A 14,251-nucleotide genomic window follows, 5' to 3' on the forward strand; every position below is an offset into this window, starting at 1 on the left:
TTATTATTTGAAATCAATGTATTATTTGTAATAAAGGGACATGTGTCTCAGAATCAGTGCAGTGACACTATTATTAATTTATATCTATTAAATCAATGCCTTTAAACCAGCTCCTGAGGTAGGTTTGTCCTTCCATCAGAAACAATAGTGAGTTTAACATTACAGCCCTGGAAACACGAATGGAAAAGTAAAGTACAAGACATTTCTGGAAGCAAACTGCATGACAGCGAACAAGCAGCTGCATATCCCAAAGGCAAGCAGCTCAAAGCATGCTATACCTAGCACCACTTCAGCCAAGAGGGAACTCTTCCCTTCCAGGACAGAGCTAAATAATTTGTTTGAGGTGAACCACATGTTGACAATTTTAAAAAAATGTACATAGATTCACTCTAAGTAAATGGTACATCTTGAAATCAGATAACTTTGTTAAGACACAGTAAGTTATTAAAAATATTTGTCTTACTGATTTATAAATAGCAGAACAGTTTCAGTTGAAACTAATCAGAACACTTTCATTTGTTTTGCTTATACATTTGCAATTTTCATGTACTGATGTGAATTCTTATACTCACTTCAGTGCACTGGGACAAAACATTAAAATGTGAAATCTTATTACTGGACTTGAAAAAGGTTGTGTAGGTCCAACCACTGAGTGCACCAAACCTCATTGCTAGCTACAGATGTACAGAATTAGCCCACTCTTTACCTAAGAAAAACCCCCACCAGCCCCCAGAAAGCACACTTTCCTGTACTGAAATGCGGTTTTTCACAGCAGACAGCAGGTCAGCTGCTCAGGGCCTGAGAGCTCCTGGGGTCACTGGCATGTTTCTGCAAGGGAGCCAGCAGCAGCCCTGCGTTCCTGTCCTCGCTCTCGGGGCTGTACAGCCCGTTCTTCTCGATGTACGCCCGCACCCCCTCAGGCACCAGGTAGCGAATGCTCTGGCCCCTGCGCAGGGCTCTCCGGATCTTGGTGGAGGAAATATCGTTTGTGATCCACTCTTCCACCAGGTGAATGTTATTCTTATGTCTCCACAAAATATCCGATTCGTAGATGAATTTCTGAACATTGTTTCCAGCCCTGCTGATACACACAAGGCCGTGCTTTTCCACAATTTCAGTGATGTCCTCCGACTTCCACAGATTGGGGACTCCAAAGGATTCCAGCATGTCACTTCCACAAAGCAGTTTAACCTGTGGGACACCTTAAAGAGAAAATTAAATGAGAAATAGGGCTTGGTTTGGGGCTTGGCAGATTTTAGCAAACTTGACAGGGACATTTCATTTCTTGGCTCACTCTCTCTCTGTATCTTTGGTTAAGATGAGACAATGGAATGAAATTTTTTAAAAATATCCAGAGTATATAATTAGTAGCCACAACACAATATTTTTCTGAATAAAAGTTATGGGAGTCCCTTCATTAAAAGGGTCTAATGCCTTATGCTGTGGAGTCTAAGGGAATAAAGTTACTGAGTGACATCAGAACCAAGAGCCACCATAGAAGTTACTCATCAGCGCAATTCTCTTGAAAGAACAAGGATCATTAACCATCTAATTTGCAAACAGACTTAACTTTTTACAACTGGACTCTGATTTTTCTTTTTAATGGGCTCATGCCTGTTTGGCTCCTGTTTTCTCTTCCGTCCCAGCTTTGTTATGGGTACAGCATCCTGCACACTATTAGTGACATCAGCAGATAACAGCTTTTCATGATGATACCTGCAAAACAGACGTATTTTAGGTATTTTAAAGATGTAGGAAAAAATTTGCATAGTATGGCCTACCAAAGAACCTCTCTCTGCAATTATCCCAACTGGTTAGAGTTAACACAATTCCTAATCCTTCTATAGGTTCGTGAGATTTTTTAGTGGCTGGCAGAAGAATACCTTAAAACCTTGAGTGTTTCCAACCACTCGCTCTGGCAGCTTTCCCAGTCATCAACTTCCACCCAGTCTGAGTTTTTTGTAGCCAGTTTTGCCATAGTCACTCGGTGATTTGCACTGATCAGACCTTTCTTCTTGTATGCATCACCCACTGGTGAAATGATGCCCTTGATTACTTTGTATTTTCCTGTGGAAAAAGGCACATCACACAAGAACATGAGGAGTGCTTGAGCAGATGTTACTTCCCCTGCATTGTATTTAACCTGTGACACAACCACTATGCAGTGCAATGGCAGCTGATAGCCAGCCCAGTGGAAAAATACAGGACACTCCTGCACTGTCAGGGCAGCACAATGAAGGAGTTAGTGAGGTGTTTAGAAAGATGTATTTCTGTAAACTATAAATCCTGTGCTTTAGCTCATTAAAATCAGTAATAAGCAACAATAAGTAATGAGCTCTCTCACAATGGCCTACATGGTTTGACATAAACACATATCAGTTTCAATATCTAATTAGAATTTGCAAAAATATCTGTCACTGTCAAACAAGTAGTCATAGACACAAAATATTCACCTTAACATTTAGGTGTCTGGTTATCAAAGCTATTCCAAATGATATAAATTTACCATCCTACCTGTTTCATGGAAGTAGTCTCTAGCCAGCTCAAAGAGCCTCAGGTGCATGTTGGTGATGGGATTGAAGGACCCACAGGCCAGCAGCACCACTTCAATCTTCCTGTCAGGATCTTCCATGGCCACTGCTCACAGTGACAGAGCCAGGTGGACAGTGCTGGTGCCAGGTACCAGCCACTACAACAACTGGCATAAGAAAGTTATTGTTACTTACTTGTGCTGCCAATAAGCACAAGATAAAATTTCAAATTGAATGCTGTATTTTTCTTCCATCAACCTGGCCTGTGACTGCTCATGTGACACTTCTCTGTCCAATTTCTAAGTGATTAAAATAAGAAATCCCTGCAAAGAGGCTGCTTGCCCCGAGAGGACAGCGTACAGCCCACTCTGAAGAAAAGCAGCTCATGCTTTTAAACTTCATGTGGAGAGATTATCCGCCCTGCTTGCAGGACAAACTTTATTAAACTTTGCACCATTTTAAGAGGCCAGTGCCAATCAACTGCCAAGGGACATGTGGGCAGGGAACTTCCTTGTTAAGTAACTTCCTTCTAGTGCTTATAGAGAAAAAGAGAACATCCTCTGACCATTCCTGGTCTTGCTGCTCTAAACTGCAGTGACTCTTTCCAGCATGAGCCATAAAACCAAGACTGTGTCACATATTATATTGTATTAAATTCTGGAGGAGAACAGCGTCAACATTTCTTCATTTGGGATTTATTTACATTTTCTGAAACATAAAATGTAAAGGGGGTAATTTATATAATTCAAGGTGACGTGTGGGAAGAGAGTGCTATGGACTAAAGATGAGGAAAGTCAGTCTGCTTTGTGTTGCAGCAAGTGTTAGGTGTTCCAGTGGAAAAGGTGAGAGAAGAATAGTAAATTACAGAAGTAATTTGTAAATGCTAGTACTTTTCTGTGCTTTCAATAGTTTCACAAACTTTTAACATATTCTTCATTACTGCAGAGTAGCTCAGCAGCAGAACGGCTGGTGGTACTTGAAACGCAGCCTTCCCAGGGGCACGGCTAGGAGTTACTATGGGAACAGGAGGAGAGGAATTGGACTGCCTTTGGAATGCACAAATCCTACTTTCAACAGAGACACATGCTGCAAACTGAAGAAGGTTGATTATTTCCTTAAAAAGAAAAGGTGCAAAAAAAGCAGCAAATTTTAAGATGGAAATAGAGTGCCTTTTTGGGAGTTAGTCAAGTATCCCTTTTCATGCTCCTAATTTTACAGTTTACAGAAACAGGCAATCATTGCCTCATAAACTCACCTTGCACTAAAAGACACCAAAATATGCCTACAGCAGGATTTGGGATGGCTCTGGAGCCCACCCTGCCAGTCACCTTCCTGGGCTAAGCAGGTAAGGATGCTTTCCTCAATCTCATTTATATTCCAGAGGCCAATATCTGTCAAATACCTTTATATATCGGTATATATATAGAATATAAGCATGATGTGGGCGTCGCTGGACGCTTCACTAGCACCCTCCGCAGCTCTCCGCCCCCGCGGGCCTGCACGGGGGTCCGGTCCTCGCCCAGCGAGCGACCCCCGCCGCCGCCGAGCCCCGGTGAGCCCCGCTCCTGTGCCCGCTCCCTGTGTCCGCTCACCCCCCGCTGTCCCCGCTCACCCCGCTCCCTGTCCCCGCTGTCCCCACTGCCCGTCCCCGCTCACCCCGCTCCCTGTCCCGCTCACCCCCGTGCCCGTTCACCCCGCTCCCTGTCCCCGCTGTTCCCATTCCCCGTGCCCGCTGTCCCCGCTCCCCGTTGTCCCCGCTGTCCCCGCTCCCCGTGCCCGCTCACCCCCGTGCCCGCTCACCCCGCTCACCCCGCTCCCGGTGCGCCCGGCCGGGCCCGGGGCCGCTGGCGCTCATTGGCCCGGGCGCGGCGGAAGCGGCGCCGCCGGAGCGGGATGAGCCCGCCCTGGCGCGGCCTGCCCGGCTGAGGGGTGAGGGCTGGGGCCGGGCGGGCGGAGGGGCAGAGCGGGGCCGGAGCCCGGCCGGGGAACGAGCGGGCTCCGGGTAGCGCCCGAGTTCCGCCCGCTCCTCGCGCAGGCCTTGGCCCGCTCCGGAGGGAGGGAGGGCCGCGTTCCCGGGGAGCGCCGAGGGCCGGGATGGCCCGCGGGATGGCTGCCTGCGCCCCGGGACCCTCCCGGCAGCGCTGGTTCCCCGTGCTGCCTCACACACCGCCCGGCCGGGTCCCGAACAGCTTCCCGGGGGCCGTTGGAGGCTCGAACCGCTTGTGTCACATAGCGGGGCCTCTGTGTCTCAGTAATTGCTGCTGGGTTTGACCCTCGCTCCGTTGTGTGTGCTGTGGCTCCTGAGGTCCTGGTGAACCGCCTCTTGCTGTGAAGATAATTCTGTGCACGCAGCCTGGCCTTTCTGTATTTCCATGCAAGGATCTCCGGGTGTTGTGATTAAACATTCCATCAGCAAGATATCGCAGAATTTTAATAGTTAGGGTGTTTTAAATACATTTTAAGTTGTTGATACAAACAATAAAATGTACTTTCTCTTAGGAGTGTCATGTAAAAACAACATTTTCATGTGAAAAGAGAAAATGGCTTCAAGAGGAACAACAGAGACCAGTAAACTAAAACAAAACTTGGAGGAGCAGTTGGACAGATTAATGCAGCAACTTCAAGACCTGGAAGAATGCAGGTAATAAAAATAGTTGCTTTCCTCTTATATTAGTATTTTTCTTAAGTGGCTAGCAGAAGGAAGTGGTACCTTTCAAAAATCTTAGGGGGAGGTGTTATTTATTTTTCTGTTTTGCTGTGGCTCTCTGGTTTTAAATTAGGTAGGATATTGGTGTCAGTAAAAATTACTTTTAAAAACCTTTATTAAGATTGTTTTATATATCTAGGAAAAATGCAAGCAGAAATACTCTGTATTTTCTTTGAAATGTTATATTTCAGTGTGACTTTTAAACTTTCAATAGCTGTTCACAAAAATCACTTTTTTTCTATGGGATTTTTAATAGCAGTGAACAAGTAGCTTTTGTGGCTCTTTTGGTTTATCTCATAATTATGGATGCCTGCGGGGTTGCATTGTTTTCTTTTTAGTTTGTTTTACTCTTCATGTGATTTTATACTAGTCTTCTGTGTGTTGATACAATTTGAGACAGTGAATTATCAAGAAGGTTGGACTTTTATCTGTTTTAGGAGTTGCATTTAAACACCCTGTGTTTAGATGCTTTCTCTGACTCTAGTTCTGACTTGTCCCAGCAGTTTGTATCTTTTTCAAGAGCAATTAGAGCTGCTGAGGGGTGGTGGTGCTCTTCTGGGAATTGGGCAGGGTTTGGACAGCAGGATCAGTTGTTCCTAAGTGGATGGCTCTGGGTCAGGAGATTGCCTTGCCCAAAGCTGCAGCCAGTGAGATTATCTGAGAAGCCTATCTCACCATATGATTTTGTTGAGATCCAAAAATGCCTCTAAGTTCTGCTCCAGGTGTGGGGTATCTTGTTTATTACTAGGTCTATTTTGTTATCAATGGGTGTAGAGCCGTGCAGGTGGCTGGGAGGGCTGCAAACCCAAGCAGTGCCTGGGCTGCACAGGAACAGGGCAGGCTGCAGAGCTGGCAGCTCCTCACTGCATTGGGGAGCCGAGCTCCGTGCCATGGCCAATGCCCTGTGCCCCGTGGGGTGTCTCAGGTTGAATCCTGTGGTCACTGTCTCTTCTTGGGTCCTCCCTAGAGAGGAGCTGGATGCAGATGAGTATGAAGAGACCAAAAAAGAAACTCTAGAGCAGCTGAGTGAGTTCAATGACTCCCTGAAGAAGATTATGTCTGGAGATATGACTTTGGTGGATGAGCTCAGTGGCATGCAGCTGGTAAGTTGCTAAAAAACTTCATGTTCTGCCTGGAGTTGATGAAACAGCAAATAGATACAAGTGATTCACTAGAATTTTTATGTGAAATATAGATCTGTGTAACTAATGTATTTCCTAATTTAATACACTTGTATATGTAAAAAACTTGGATAGGTGTCTTCATTTTAAAAGGGGAAAATACCCATTGATGAATCACAAGATTGTAGGAGATTGAGACCTGGACAGTAAAGAAAAGTTTCACAGCTCTTTCTCAGTCTAGTTACATTAATTAGAACATTCTTTAAGCCTTCCATAAAGGTAATTTTTTAGAAATTTCAGTTCCATGGTTATGAAAAAAAAGATGAGCTCTGTGTATCAAATGATGCAGAGGATGCTAATGATGCTTTCCAGCCCTCATTAATCACATCCTGCTGCTGTAGTTTGTGATTCCTGTTCGTCCTGGTCATTCTTGCTCTTCTTCTTGCAGGCAATACAAGCAGCCATCAGCCAAGCATTTAAAACTCCAGAAGTGATTAGAATGTTTGCAAAGAAGCAGCCGAGGCAACTGAGGACAAGGCTGGCAGAGGTGAAGGCTTCTGTTTTACTGCAAAAGCTGTTCATTTGAGGCAGACTAATTCAAGTGTGTAATGACTGCAAGGAAAGCACTGAGTGTGCTGGAAAACTTGGTCATAAAGTCCAAAGGAGATGGAGAAGTTCTCTTTCAGTATTTGTTCAGTTTTATATGTTTATTGAGGTAATGGGGGCAGCCATGTGTATTTCTTGAATTACCTTCTATCTTCCTGCTTCAAGGTAAAAATGGGATTAACAGAGTGAACTGAGGAAGCTGCAAATAAAAAGTCTGTGATTGTACTGAGGCCTGGAGAGTGCACTCGATGTTTCATCAGAGATCTAAATTGAAGGTCCAGATAAAGTGAAATCAAATGGGATTCCTCCTTGTACCAGTGATGTGTGAATACATAATTTTAGTTGATTATCATTCTTTGATAAAAAGAGAGTTTGGAGAAATCAAGTGAGTTAAGATTAGGGATAAAGAGTGTTTGCGGGATGTTCAGAAAAACTTCATAGACATCTTAAATCATAGCTAGCTCTGTCCCTTGCTGCTGTGGGTCCATGACTACTGATGATATTTTTAGGCTGTTGCATTTCTCATGCTGTTGTGTTGGGTGAAATAATGGAAGCTTATATATTTTGACTTTTTCTCCTCTGGTGTATAGATGGACAGAGACTTAATGGTTGGGAAGTTGCCACGAGACCTGTACACCCAGCAGAAACTAGAAATCCTGACTGCCCTCAGAAAGCTTGGTGAGAAGGTAAGGGGTTGGTATGATAGTCAGGTGAGTAGAGTTTTCTGCCTATCTGGGAGGAATTGGAAGTAATTAAAATAAGAAATTACAAAGTAATTAAAATAAGAAATTACCAATACCATCACCCTGTACCATCACCAGCTGGTACGAGGTGATGGTATTTATAAAAGCTACAAAACGAGTCTTTTACTGGCCATCTGCCACCAGTTCATCAGGAACTATTCAAGACCTCTGACATGTGTCCAGCTTCACTTTTATAGTGTCAGTTGTGCCTACCCCGGGTATGAGAAAAAGAAATTGGAGAGGTGAGTGATAAATTCATTGTTGCCCCAGTGATCCATCAGTGGCAGAAAAAGCCCTGGGTTTGCCACCAGAGGGAGGAAGTTACTTCTCTTTGTGCATGGTATATGAAGAAAATGGGTTGCTGTGTATCTCTGTACTTCAGCTTTTTTAGGAAATGAAGGAATGTCATGGAAAAGATCAAGTGCAGTACTTAAAGGAGATGCAATCCAAGTACTTTCCAAAGCAAAGGCTTTCCCAGTATTTTATTGCTTGAGTGTCAGAGGAAAAAAATGTTTTGCAAATATGTAAAGGCTAGTTAAGATTGTGAACTTGAACTTATCTAATCCTCTTGGAGTGAGTTCCTTGGACCACAAGAAGTCACTTCACCACACTCTGACCTATCCTCTTAACCTTTTGAAATGGTCAGTAGCCTGCTGCACAGAGGGCTTGCTAGGACAGTGGTCTCACATCTGTTCTGGATGTGAACAATGACAGCAACTGCTGCATGTTTGTCTGCACAACATTGCAAAATGGTAATTAGCTGTATCCTTGCTAACAAAGCCAGCAAAGACAGGTAAGTAATATGTGTTCCTTCATTCCAACATCATCCTGGATATCTGTACCTGATTTTTATATTTCTAGTAAATAAACTGACGCAAACACTGTGAAGAGTTTGACACACATGCTCTGCTGTAATAAAGATGTGTATCTGAGGCTAATTAAATGACTTTCAACTTAGCATATCTGAACCTTCCAAATGTAGGTTACTGCTTCATTATTGTAAATATTTTATGGGCATCTGTCACAAGGCATCAGAGCACATACATAAAAGTAAAATATACATGGGGAAATGTCACTTTAAAGGAAGAGAACCATTTCTAGGTCATTGGCTCTTAACATGGTCAAAGCTGGCAGTGACTGCTTTTTTTTTTGCTTTCCTCAGTAGATGATGGGAAGTAAGTTTAGATCTTAGTTCTTTATTGTACTGACCATATGACAAAAAAGTTACTGACACCTTGGCATAGTTCAGGTACACAGGTACAGTGTGACCTTTTATTAAAAAATTATCACTGCAAATCAAGCTGAAACTTGCATGTGCAGGCATGTCTGACACTGCACGTGCTGTCCTGCCTGGGCTGACAGGAGCCAGGGAGGGAAGATTCAGTGCTAGGGGAAGTAGCTTCTGTTTTGTTTTAGGTTTCAGTATGGTAGATAACACTGCCACTTAAAAGCTGCAAATGGACAATTGCTGTAACCTGTCCTAGCTCATGCAGATGCACAAGTAGATGGTGGGAATATGCACACTTAAGGTATCAGCTTCACAGTTGTGGTGTTTTTTTGATTTAGCTCACTGGTGATGATGAGATGTTCTTGTCAACAAATGCTGGTACAGCCCTGAGCCAATTTGAGAGAGTCTCCACTGACCTTGGTAAGTTTTCATTCTCATAACTTCTGATTCCTGTGCCTCACTGAACACTGATTAATAGAAGTATGTCTAGTCCCCTATGAAAGAGAATATATGAACATGAGATTCATGCCATTAAATGTTAATATATGTTTTATTAACAATGAAACTCTGATAAACTATTATGAGGAAAAAGGAACACAACAAATAAATGCCATGCCTAGGGTGTCCATCATGCTGAAGGCTTGACTAATCTGTCTCAAGCAGAGATGCTGCTCTTAGAATTAAACACAGATCTTTTTTGCATTAAAGATTCTCTTCAGGAGAGCTGTGTCCTCTGCCTGATGCAGAGAATTTGGCAGTTATTGGCACATTGTCAAAATACAGCTTTAAAGCACTCTTCCTGCCATGACTGTCATACCTCTGTGTCTACAAGATCAAGAGTTGAGTTACAAAAGGCATTAAATAAACACACAGTTCATTGTAGTAGTAGTTAAATCTGGGATGAAGAGCTGTGAGTGGCAGGAAGGTGCCAGACTAGCTCAGGGTACAAATAAACTGTCTGGGTGCCCTACCTTTCAGCTCTGCCCTCCCCAGAAGTGTAAGCAAGGTGAGAACGCTCTAGTTCAAGAGGGTTCTGTGGGGGGAAGTGTTGCCAACACCATTTCAGCTACAAACACAAAGCACAGCTCTGCAGGAGAAGCTGGGGAAAGGGAGCTCCATCCCAGCCAGGCCCAGTAGGACGTGGCTGCTCCAGACCTGGCAAGCCTGTGTGGTGTTGGTTTTTTTTTTAATTAGCTCAAGTGTTGTAGTTTTCACAGTGTAGGTTTGATTTCTTTGGATCTCAAATGTTTTGCTTGATTCAAATTGTATATAAGGTAATTCACAATTTCCACTAATACTTACTGAAAATGCTTTTTCCCCCTCAGGATCAGGAGACAAAGTCTTTGCTCTTGCGAGTGTTGAAGTAGAAAAGGCAAAACAATGAAGAGGTTCGTGAGGCTTGTGTCTCCAGTTATCAGCAGCGTTGGATTTTGGTCGTACTGCGTTTGGTTTTTCTATTTCTTACATGTTGAAAAAAAAGCAAAGCAAAACAAAAAACCCAAGTCCTAAATCTCTTGGGTCCTTAACCAGAAGATATGAAGTAAACAGCCTTAAGTGCACTTTGGAACCTTGGTGTCTGTACCCTTTAAGTAATACAAGCTCTGAGGCTGAACACTAAGTGGAACTCCAGAACAAAAGCATGGTATGACTGTCTTTGGAAAGAGTCAGCTGTTTTGAGGTTTTCTGAATGTGTATTTCTCTAACAATTAAAACTTAATCTTTTTGCATGTGGTTGTAGCAAGCAGATCTTTTTAATAAGTGGTCCTCATGATTTTTTTTTGGGTGATTCTTCACATTGTCTTAATTTTTGTGTGGACTCCCCACTAAGTAGTTTGTACTAGGAAAGCATTGAAGCTTTGGAAAATGGATGTAGTTTATTGAAATGCCATCTTTCTACAAACTGTTTGCAGAAGACCCAGAATGAGCCTGGATGCTGATCACTGGCCCTTGGTTGCTCGTTTGCCGTGCACATGAATGAGCACTTTGTGTGCAGCCCTGACTGAGGACAATGGCAGCCCTGTGGGGAGGCTTCTGGAGTCATTTAACCTTGTGTATGGAAAGGACAGGAATTGATAGGACGTGGCAGTGAGATGCTCTCCCTTCAGCTCTGCTGTGTCACTGCACACTGCTGTTATCTCAGAGGGGCATGAAATAGCTTGCAAGTAGAAGCAAGTTTTAAAAGGGAGGAAAAGCTCCCGTGATGTGATCAGTGCAAACGTTGTTCAGTCTCAGTGTGGTGCTCCCTCAGAGGAGGGTCTGTGTCTCCACTGGATCCTGCATTCACTTGGCTTAGGAAGATTTCAAATCTCATGTAGTTGAATTTTTAGCTCAGAGACTAAGTGGGTAGCATTGACTATAAACAGAGAATTAACATGGTCAGTCGTCATTTGGAGTGCACTTACAGGGCATAAATACCCTATAAATTAGCAAGTTTGTCTAATTGTGAACTGGGACTGGAGTAGACTAGAAAATGTGTTTCTAGACTGTATTTTGCTTTAACAGATATACTTTTGACATCTAGCATTTAAGAAATGAAAGAATACATGATACAGAAAGCATAATTTGTTTTTCACTGATAGACCTTCTTTCTCCCTGTTATTAGAAAGCCTTTATTGAGGAGGGGTCTTTTGTCCATTCCAGCAGAACTATTTTCCTGTCTGGGACAGCATTGTGTTCTCTCACAAAGGCTGATTGCAGCTTCATAGCTGAGAGCAGCTTATTAAAAGGCATTATTAGACTCTGAAATTATGGGAAGCAAAACAGTCTGTGGGGACTGGAGCTGCCTTCTCCTTTCTGCTCATTACTGGTGCTAAGGAACTCTCTCCCCATACACCCAGCCTGCTTGCAGCATTATTATGTAAATTAAATCTCTCAGCACTCACAAAAAGTTTACAGTACAATGACATGAGAATCTTTTTCCTTGTAGTTTGAGAGGTGTAAGTTTCCAGGAGAAACTTTTGGAATTGGTTTGTACATATTTCAGGATTTTTGCTAATACCTGGACTGCGGGCAGTTGTAACATTCCAATTAAATTGATCCTTGACTGAGCATCTTTCCAACGTCCTGCTGCTTCTGCTCCTGGAGGGATCTCTGGTGGTTTAGATGGACAAAGATGAGACTGAGATCAGTACCAGTATTGCAAGATTCAGTGTGTGGGTCAGATTCTCGGAAGCTGGGGTCAGAAATCAGAGCTCTCCCCAGAGACTGGCTGTGTCCTGCACAATGCCCTGACCCTAAATGTGATTTAACAAGGAAGCTGCTGCTGATGTGATTCATGTGTTGACCCTTGCAGATAGTTGAGTAACCTCTTGAAATAGTTAGATTGATTTCAGGCATAGTAAGTTAATTGGTGTGTTGTGCTAAATATATTGCTAAATAACCCTGGGGTGTACCTCTCCCCAGGCATAGTAAGTTAATTGGTGTGTTGTTGTGCTAAATATATTGCTAAATAACCCTGGGGTGTACCTCTACCACCATCTCAAATGTTTCTGCAGGGGCTGGAAAAAAAAAGTCCATAATTTATTTATTATAATAATGAGTTCCTCAAATAAAAACTGCTAACAAAAGAACAACTGCTAAATGAAAGCATGGGTTTGTGTTTAACAAAGAAGCTTGTGATGTGTGAGTTCTATCCCCAGTTCAGTGTTGGACCTGGGCAGATCACTCATTCTGTACACATCTTTCTTTCCTGGAGTAAAATACAGATTACGATCCTTAAATATTGAGTGCTGTGAAGTTGTTATTGATCATACATTGCTTTGAAGATTAAAAGTGCTTTGTTTTTTGTTTATCATTTTACTTCTGAAATAAGAACTGTAAAGTACAGTAGCTTTAAACACATCAGCAAAGTTCCCAGAGTCCTTTTTTGGCCGTATATAACCTCCTTTTTTTAATCTTCTTTCTCTATAGAGTGAATTCAGTGATTGTACTGATCTGAAGGAAAAAGTGTTAGAAAATTGAAGCTTCAAATATTCTGTCTCTCTTTCTTCTTTTTCTCCTTGTGTTATTTCCCTTCTTTGATCTTGAATGGAAAAGTAGCAAGTTACCTTTGTGTTGAAGAAAAAATACAAGATTTCTTAAGAGATCCTTAGTTTCTCATGCTACTTTGCCTGTAAAAGTCAAATTCATTTTGATAGAGAGCTCTGTGTAAATGCCACCCTATGGCCAGGCAGTTCAGGCTGTGTTATGGCTGAAATGGGATTGATGCATGATTTTGATGGATTTGAATTATCACACTAAGTCTGACATATAAAATATTAACAAAAGAAAAAGAGATTCCAAATTAAAACCAAGTCCTTCATTGGGTACCACACACATCTTGGAGAGAAAGAGGTTTCATTATTTTTGTGTGTGGTTGAATGAAAGCAGGGATTGTGTGTGCAGATGCTGCTGGAAGCCCTTAATGAGAGGGGGATGCCAACAAGTACAGAGGGACTTGGAGGGTGGAAGCAGCTGTGCTGTGATGGAATCCTAAATGAATTTCAGAGCTGATTAAGAAAGAACTGGAGATCAGGAACGATGGGGTGAATTGTGAGAATTTTTCTAAGTCAAGCAGGGATTCGGAGGAAAAGGTTTTGTGAAGTTCTGGCTTACTAGAATAAACAGCAGCCTCATTAAACAAGAGATTAGGAGCTATTGAAAAAAAATCCATTTAATCTGATAGATGGTAAATGAATATCAAGTCTTTATGCAATACTTGTAAAAATGTTAGCCTTAACCTTTAGATAATTAAACTTCTGACATTCCCTTGCTGAGGGTTAGGTCAAGCAGGATGATGATTGGGAGGGTGATGGATTTGATCAGGGGCAGTTCTAGGTTCTGTTTGCTTTGGGAGCCTCTGTGCATTCCCATGAGACATGAACAATATTTTACTCTATCTCTTGCAGAACTAGCATAGTTGAGAGGCCTCTTGAGCATCCATCATGTCTTGTGATGAGACAAGTGACTGATGGCAAGATGTCACCTTGCTTGATAGCTAAACATCTCGGTAAGCTGGAAGGGAATAAACTAAGGTGGGGCAGGAGCTCAGTTTTAAGAAAATAAACCTAAGATTCTCCTAGGCTACAGGAAGCCATGTGGTATCTCTCCCTGCTAAAACCCTTCCTAAATAAAAGCAGGATGTTAAATTGATGATGTGTAAGATTGCATTGCGCTGCTGTAGTCAGCCAGCTGAATTAGGAGAGCTAGACAGTACTTAGTCATAAAATGGTGTTGTGCCCATGATGTTATCAGTCAGGAAATTCATACTATTGCAAGGATGCAAATGATGGCTTAATTATATGCTCCCACTAGCATAAGATGCTTTTAGATCTTTC

At 42.6% G+C, this 14,251-nt stretch overlaps 2 protein-coding genes and 1 long non-coding RNA gene across 8 annotated transcripts; 1 reads left to right on the plus strand and 2 right to left on the minus strand.

Moving 5' to 3' along the window:
- Positions 1–3: 3 nt before the first annotated feature.
- NMNAT1 (nicotinamide nucleotide adenylyltransferase 1) lies at positions 4–4,476 on the minus strand. Of its 4 annotated transcripts, XM_039727604.1 has the most exons (6): positions 4,341–4,472; positions 3,787–3,933; positions 2,515–2,698; positions 1,884–2,067; positions 1,571–1,716; positions 4–1,202 (listed from the first exon to the last, which is right to left on the minus strand). In XM_039727604.1, the coding sequence occupies exons 3-6, from the start codon at positions 2,630–2,632 to the stop codon at positions 784–786; spliced, it is 867 nt and encodes a 288-aa protein (XP_039583538.1). In that variant the 5' UTR covers positions 2,633–2,698; positions 3,787–3,933; positions 4,341–4,472; the 3' UTR covers positions 4–783. The 4 variants fall into 4 exon arrangements, with proteins under 4 accessions (XP_039583538.1, XP_039583540.1, XP_039583541.1 ...); XM_039727606.1 differs by lacking the exon at positions 3,787–3,933 and having other exon boundaries at positions 4,341–4,476; XM_039727607.1 differs by lacking the exon at positions 3,787–3,933 and having other exon boundaries at positions 4,332–4,350.
- Positions 3,498–10,663, plus strand: LZIC (leucine zipper and CTNNBIP1 domain containing). 3 transcript variants are annotated; one of them, XM_039727610.1, is made up of 7 exons: positions 3,498–3,876; positions 5,031–5,172; positions 6,206–6,341; positions 6,808–6,906; positions 7,556–7,651; positions 9,275–9,356; positions 10,262–10,663. In XM_039727610.1, exons 2-7 carry the CDS (start codon positions 5,072–5,074, stop codon positions 10,318–10,320), a joined length of 573 nt encoding a protein of 190 aa, XP_039583544.1. In that variant the 5' UTR covers positions 3,498–3,876; positions 5,031–5,071; the 3' UTR covers positions 10,321–10,663. The 3 variants fall into 3 exon arrangements, with proteins under 3 accessions (XP_039583544.1, XP_039583542.1, XP_039583545.1); XM_039727608.1 differs by lacking the exon at positions 3,498–3,876 and adding an exon at positions 4,366–4,460; XM_039727611.1 differs by lacking the exon at positions 3,498–3,876 and adding an exon at positions 4,488–4,842.
- Positions 10,309–12,944, minus strand: LOC120511035. The gene is made up of 2 exons (XR_005629660.1): positions 12,402–12,944; positions 10,309–12,328 (listed from the first exon to the last, which is right to left on the minus strand). It is a non-coding gene; the product is annotated as an uncharacterized LOC120511035 (long non-coding RNA).
- Between the last annotated feature and the right edge of the window lie 1,307 nt (positions 12,945–14,251).

Source organism: Passer montanus, unplaced genomic scaffold, assembly GCF_014805655.1.
Source record: "Passer montanus isolate IOZ18808 unplaced genomic scaffold, ASM1480565v1 scaffold62, whole genome shotgun sequence".
NCBI classification, from domain to species: domain Eukaryota; kingdom Metazoa; phylum Chordata; class Aves; order Passeriformes; family Passeridae; genus Passer; species Passer montanus.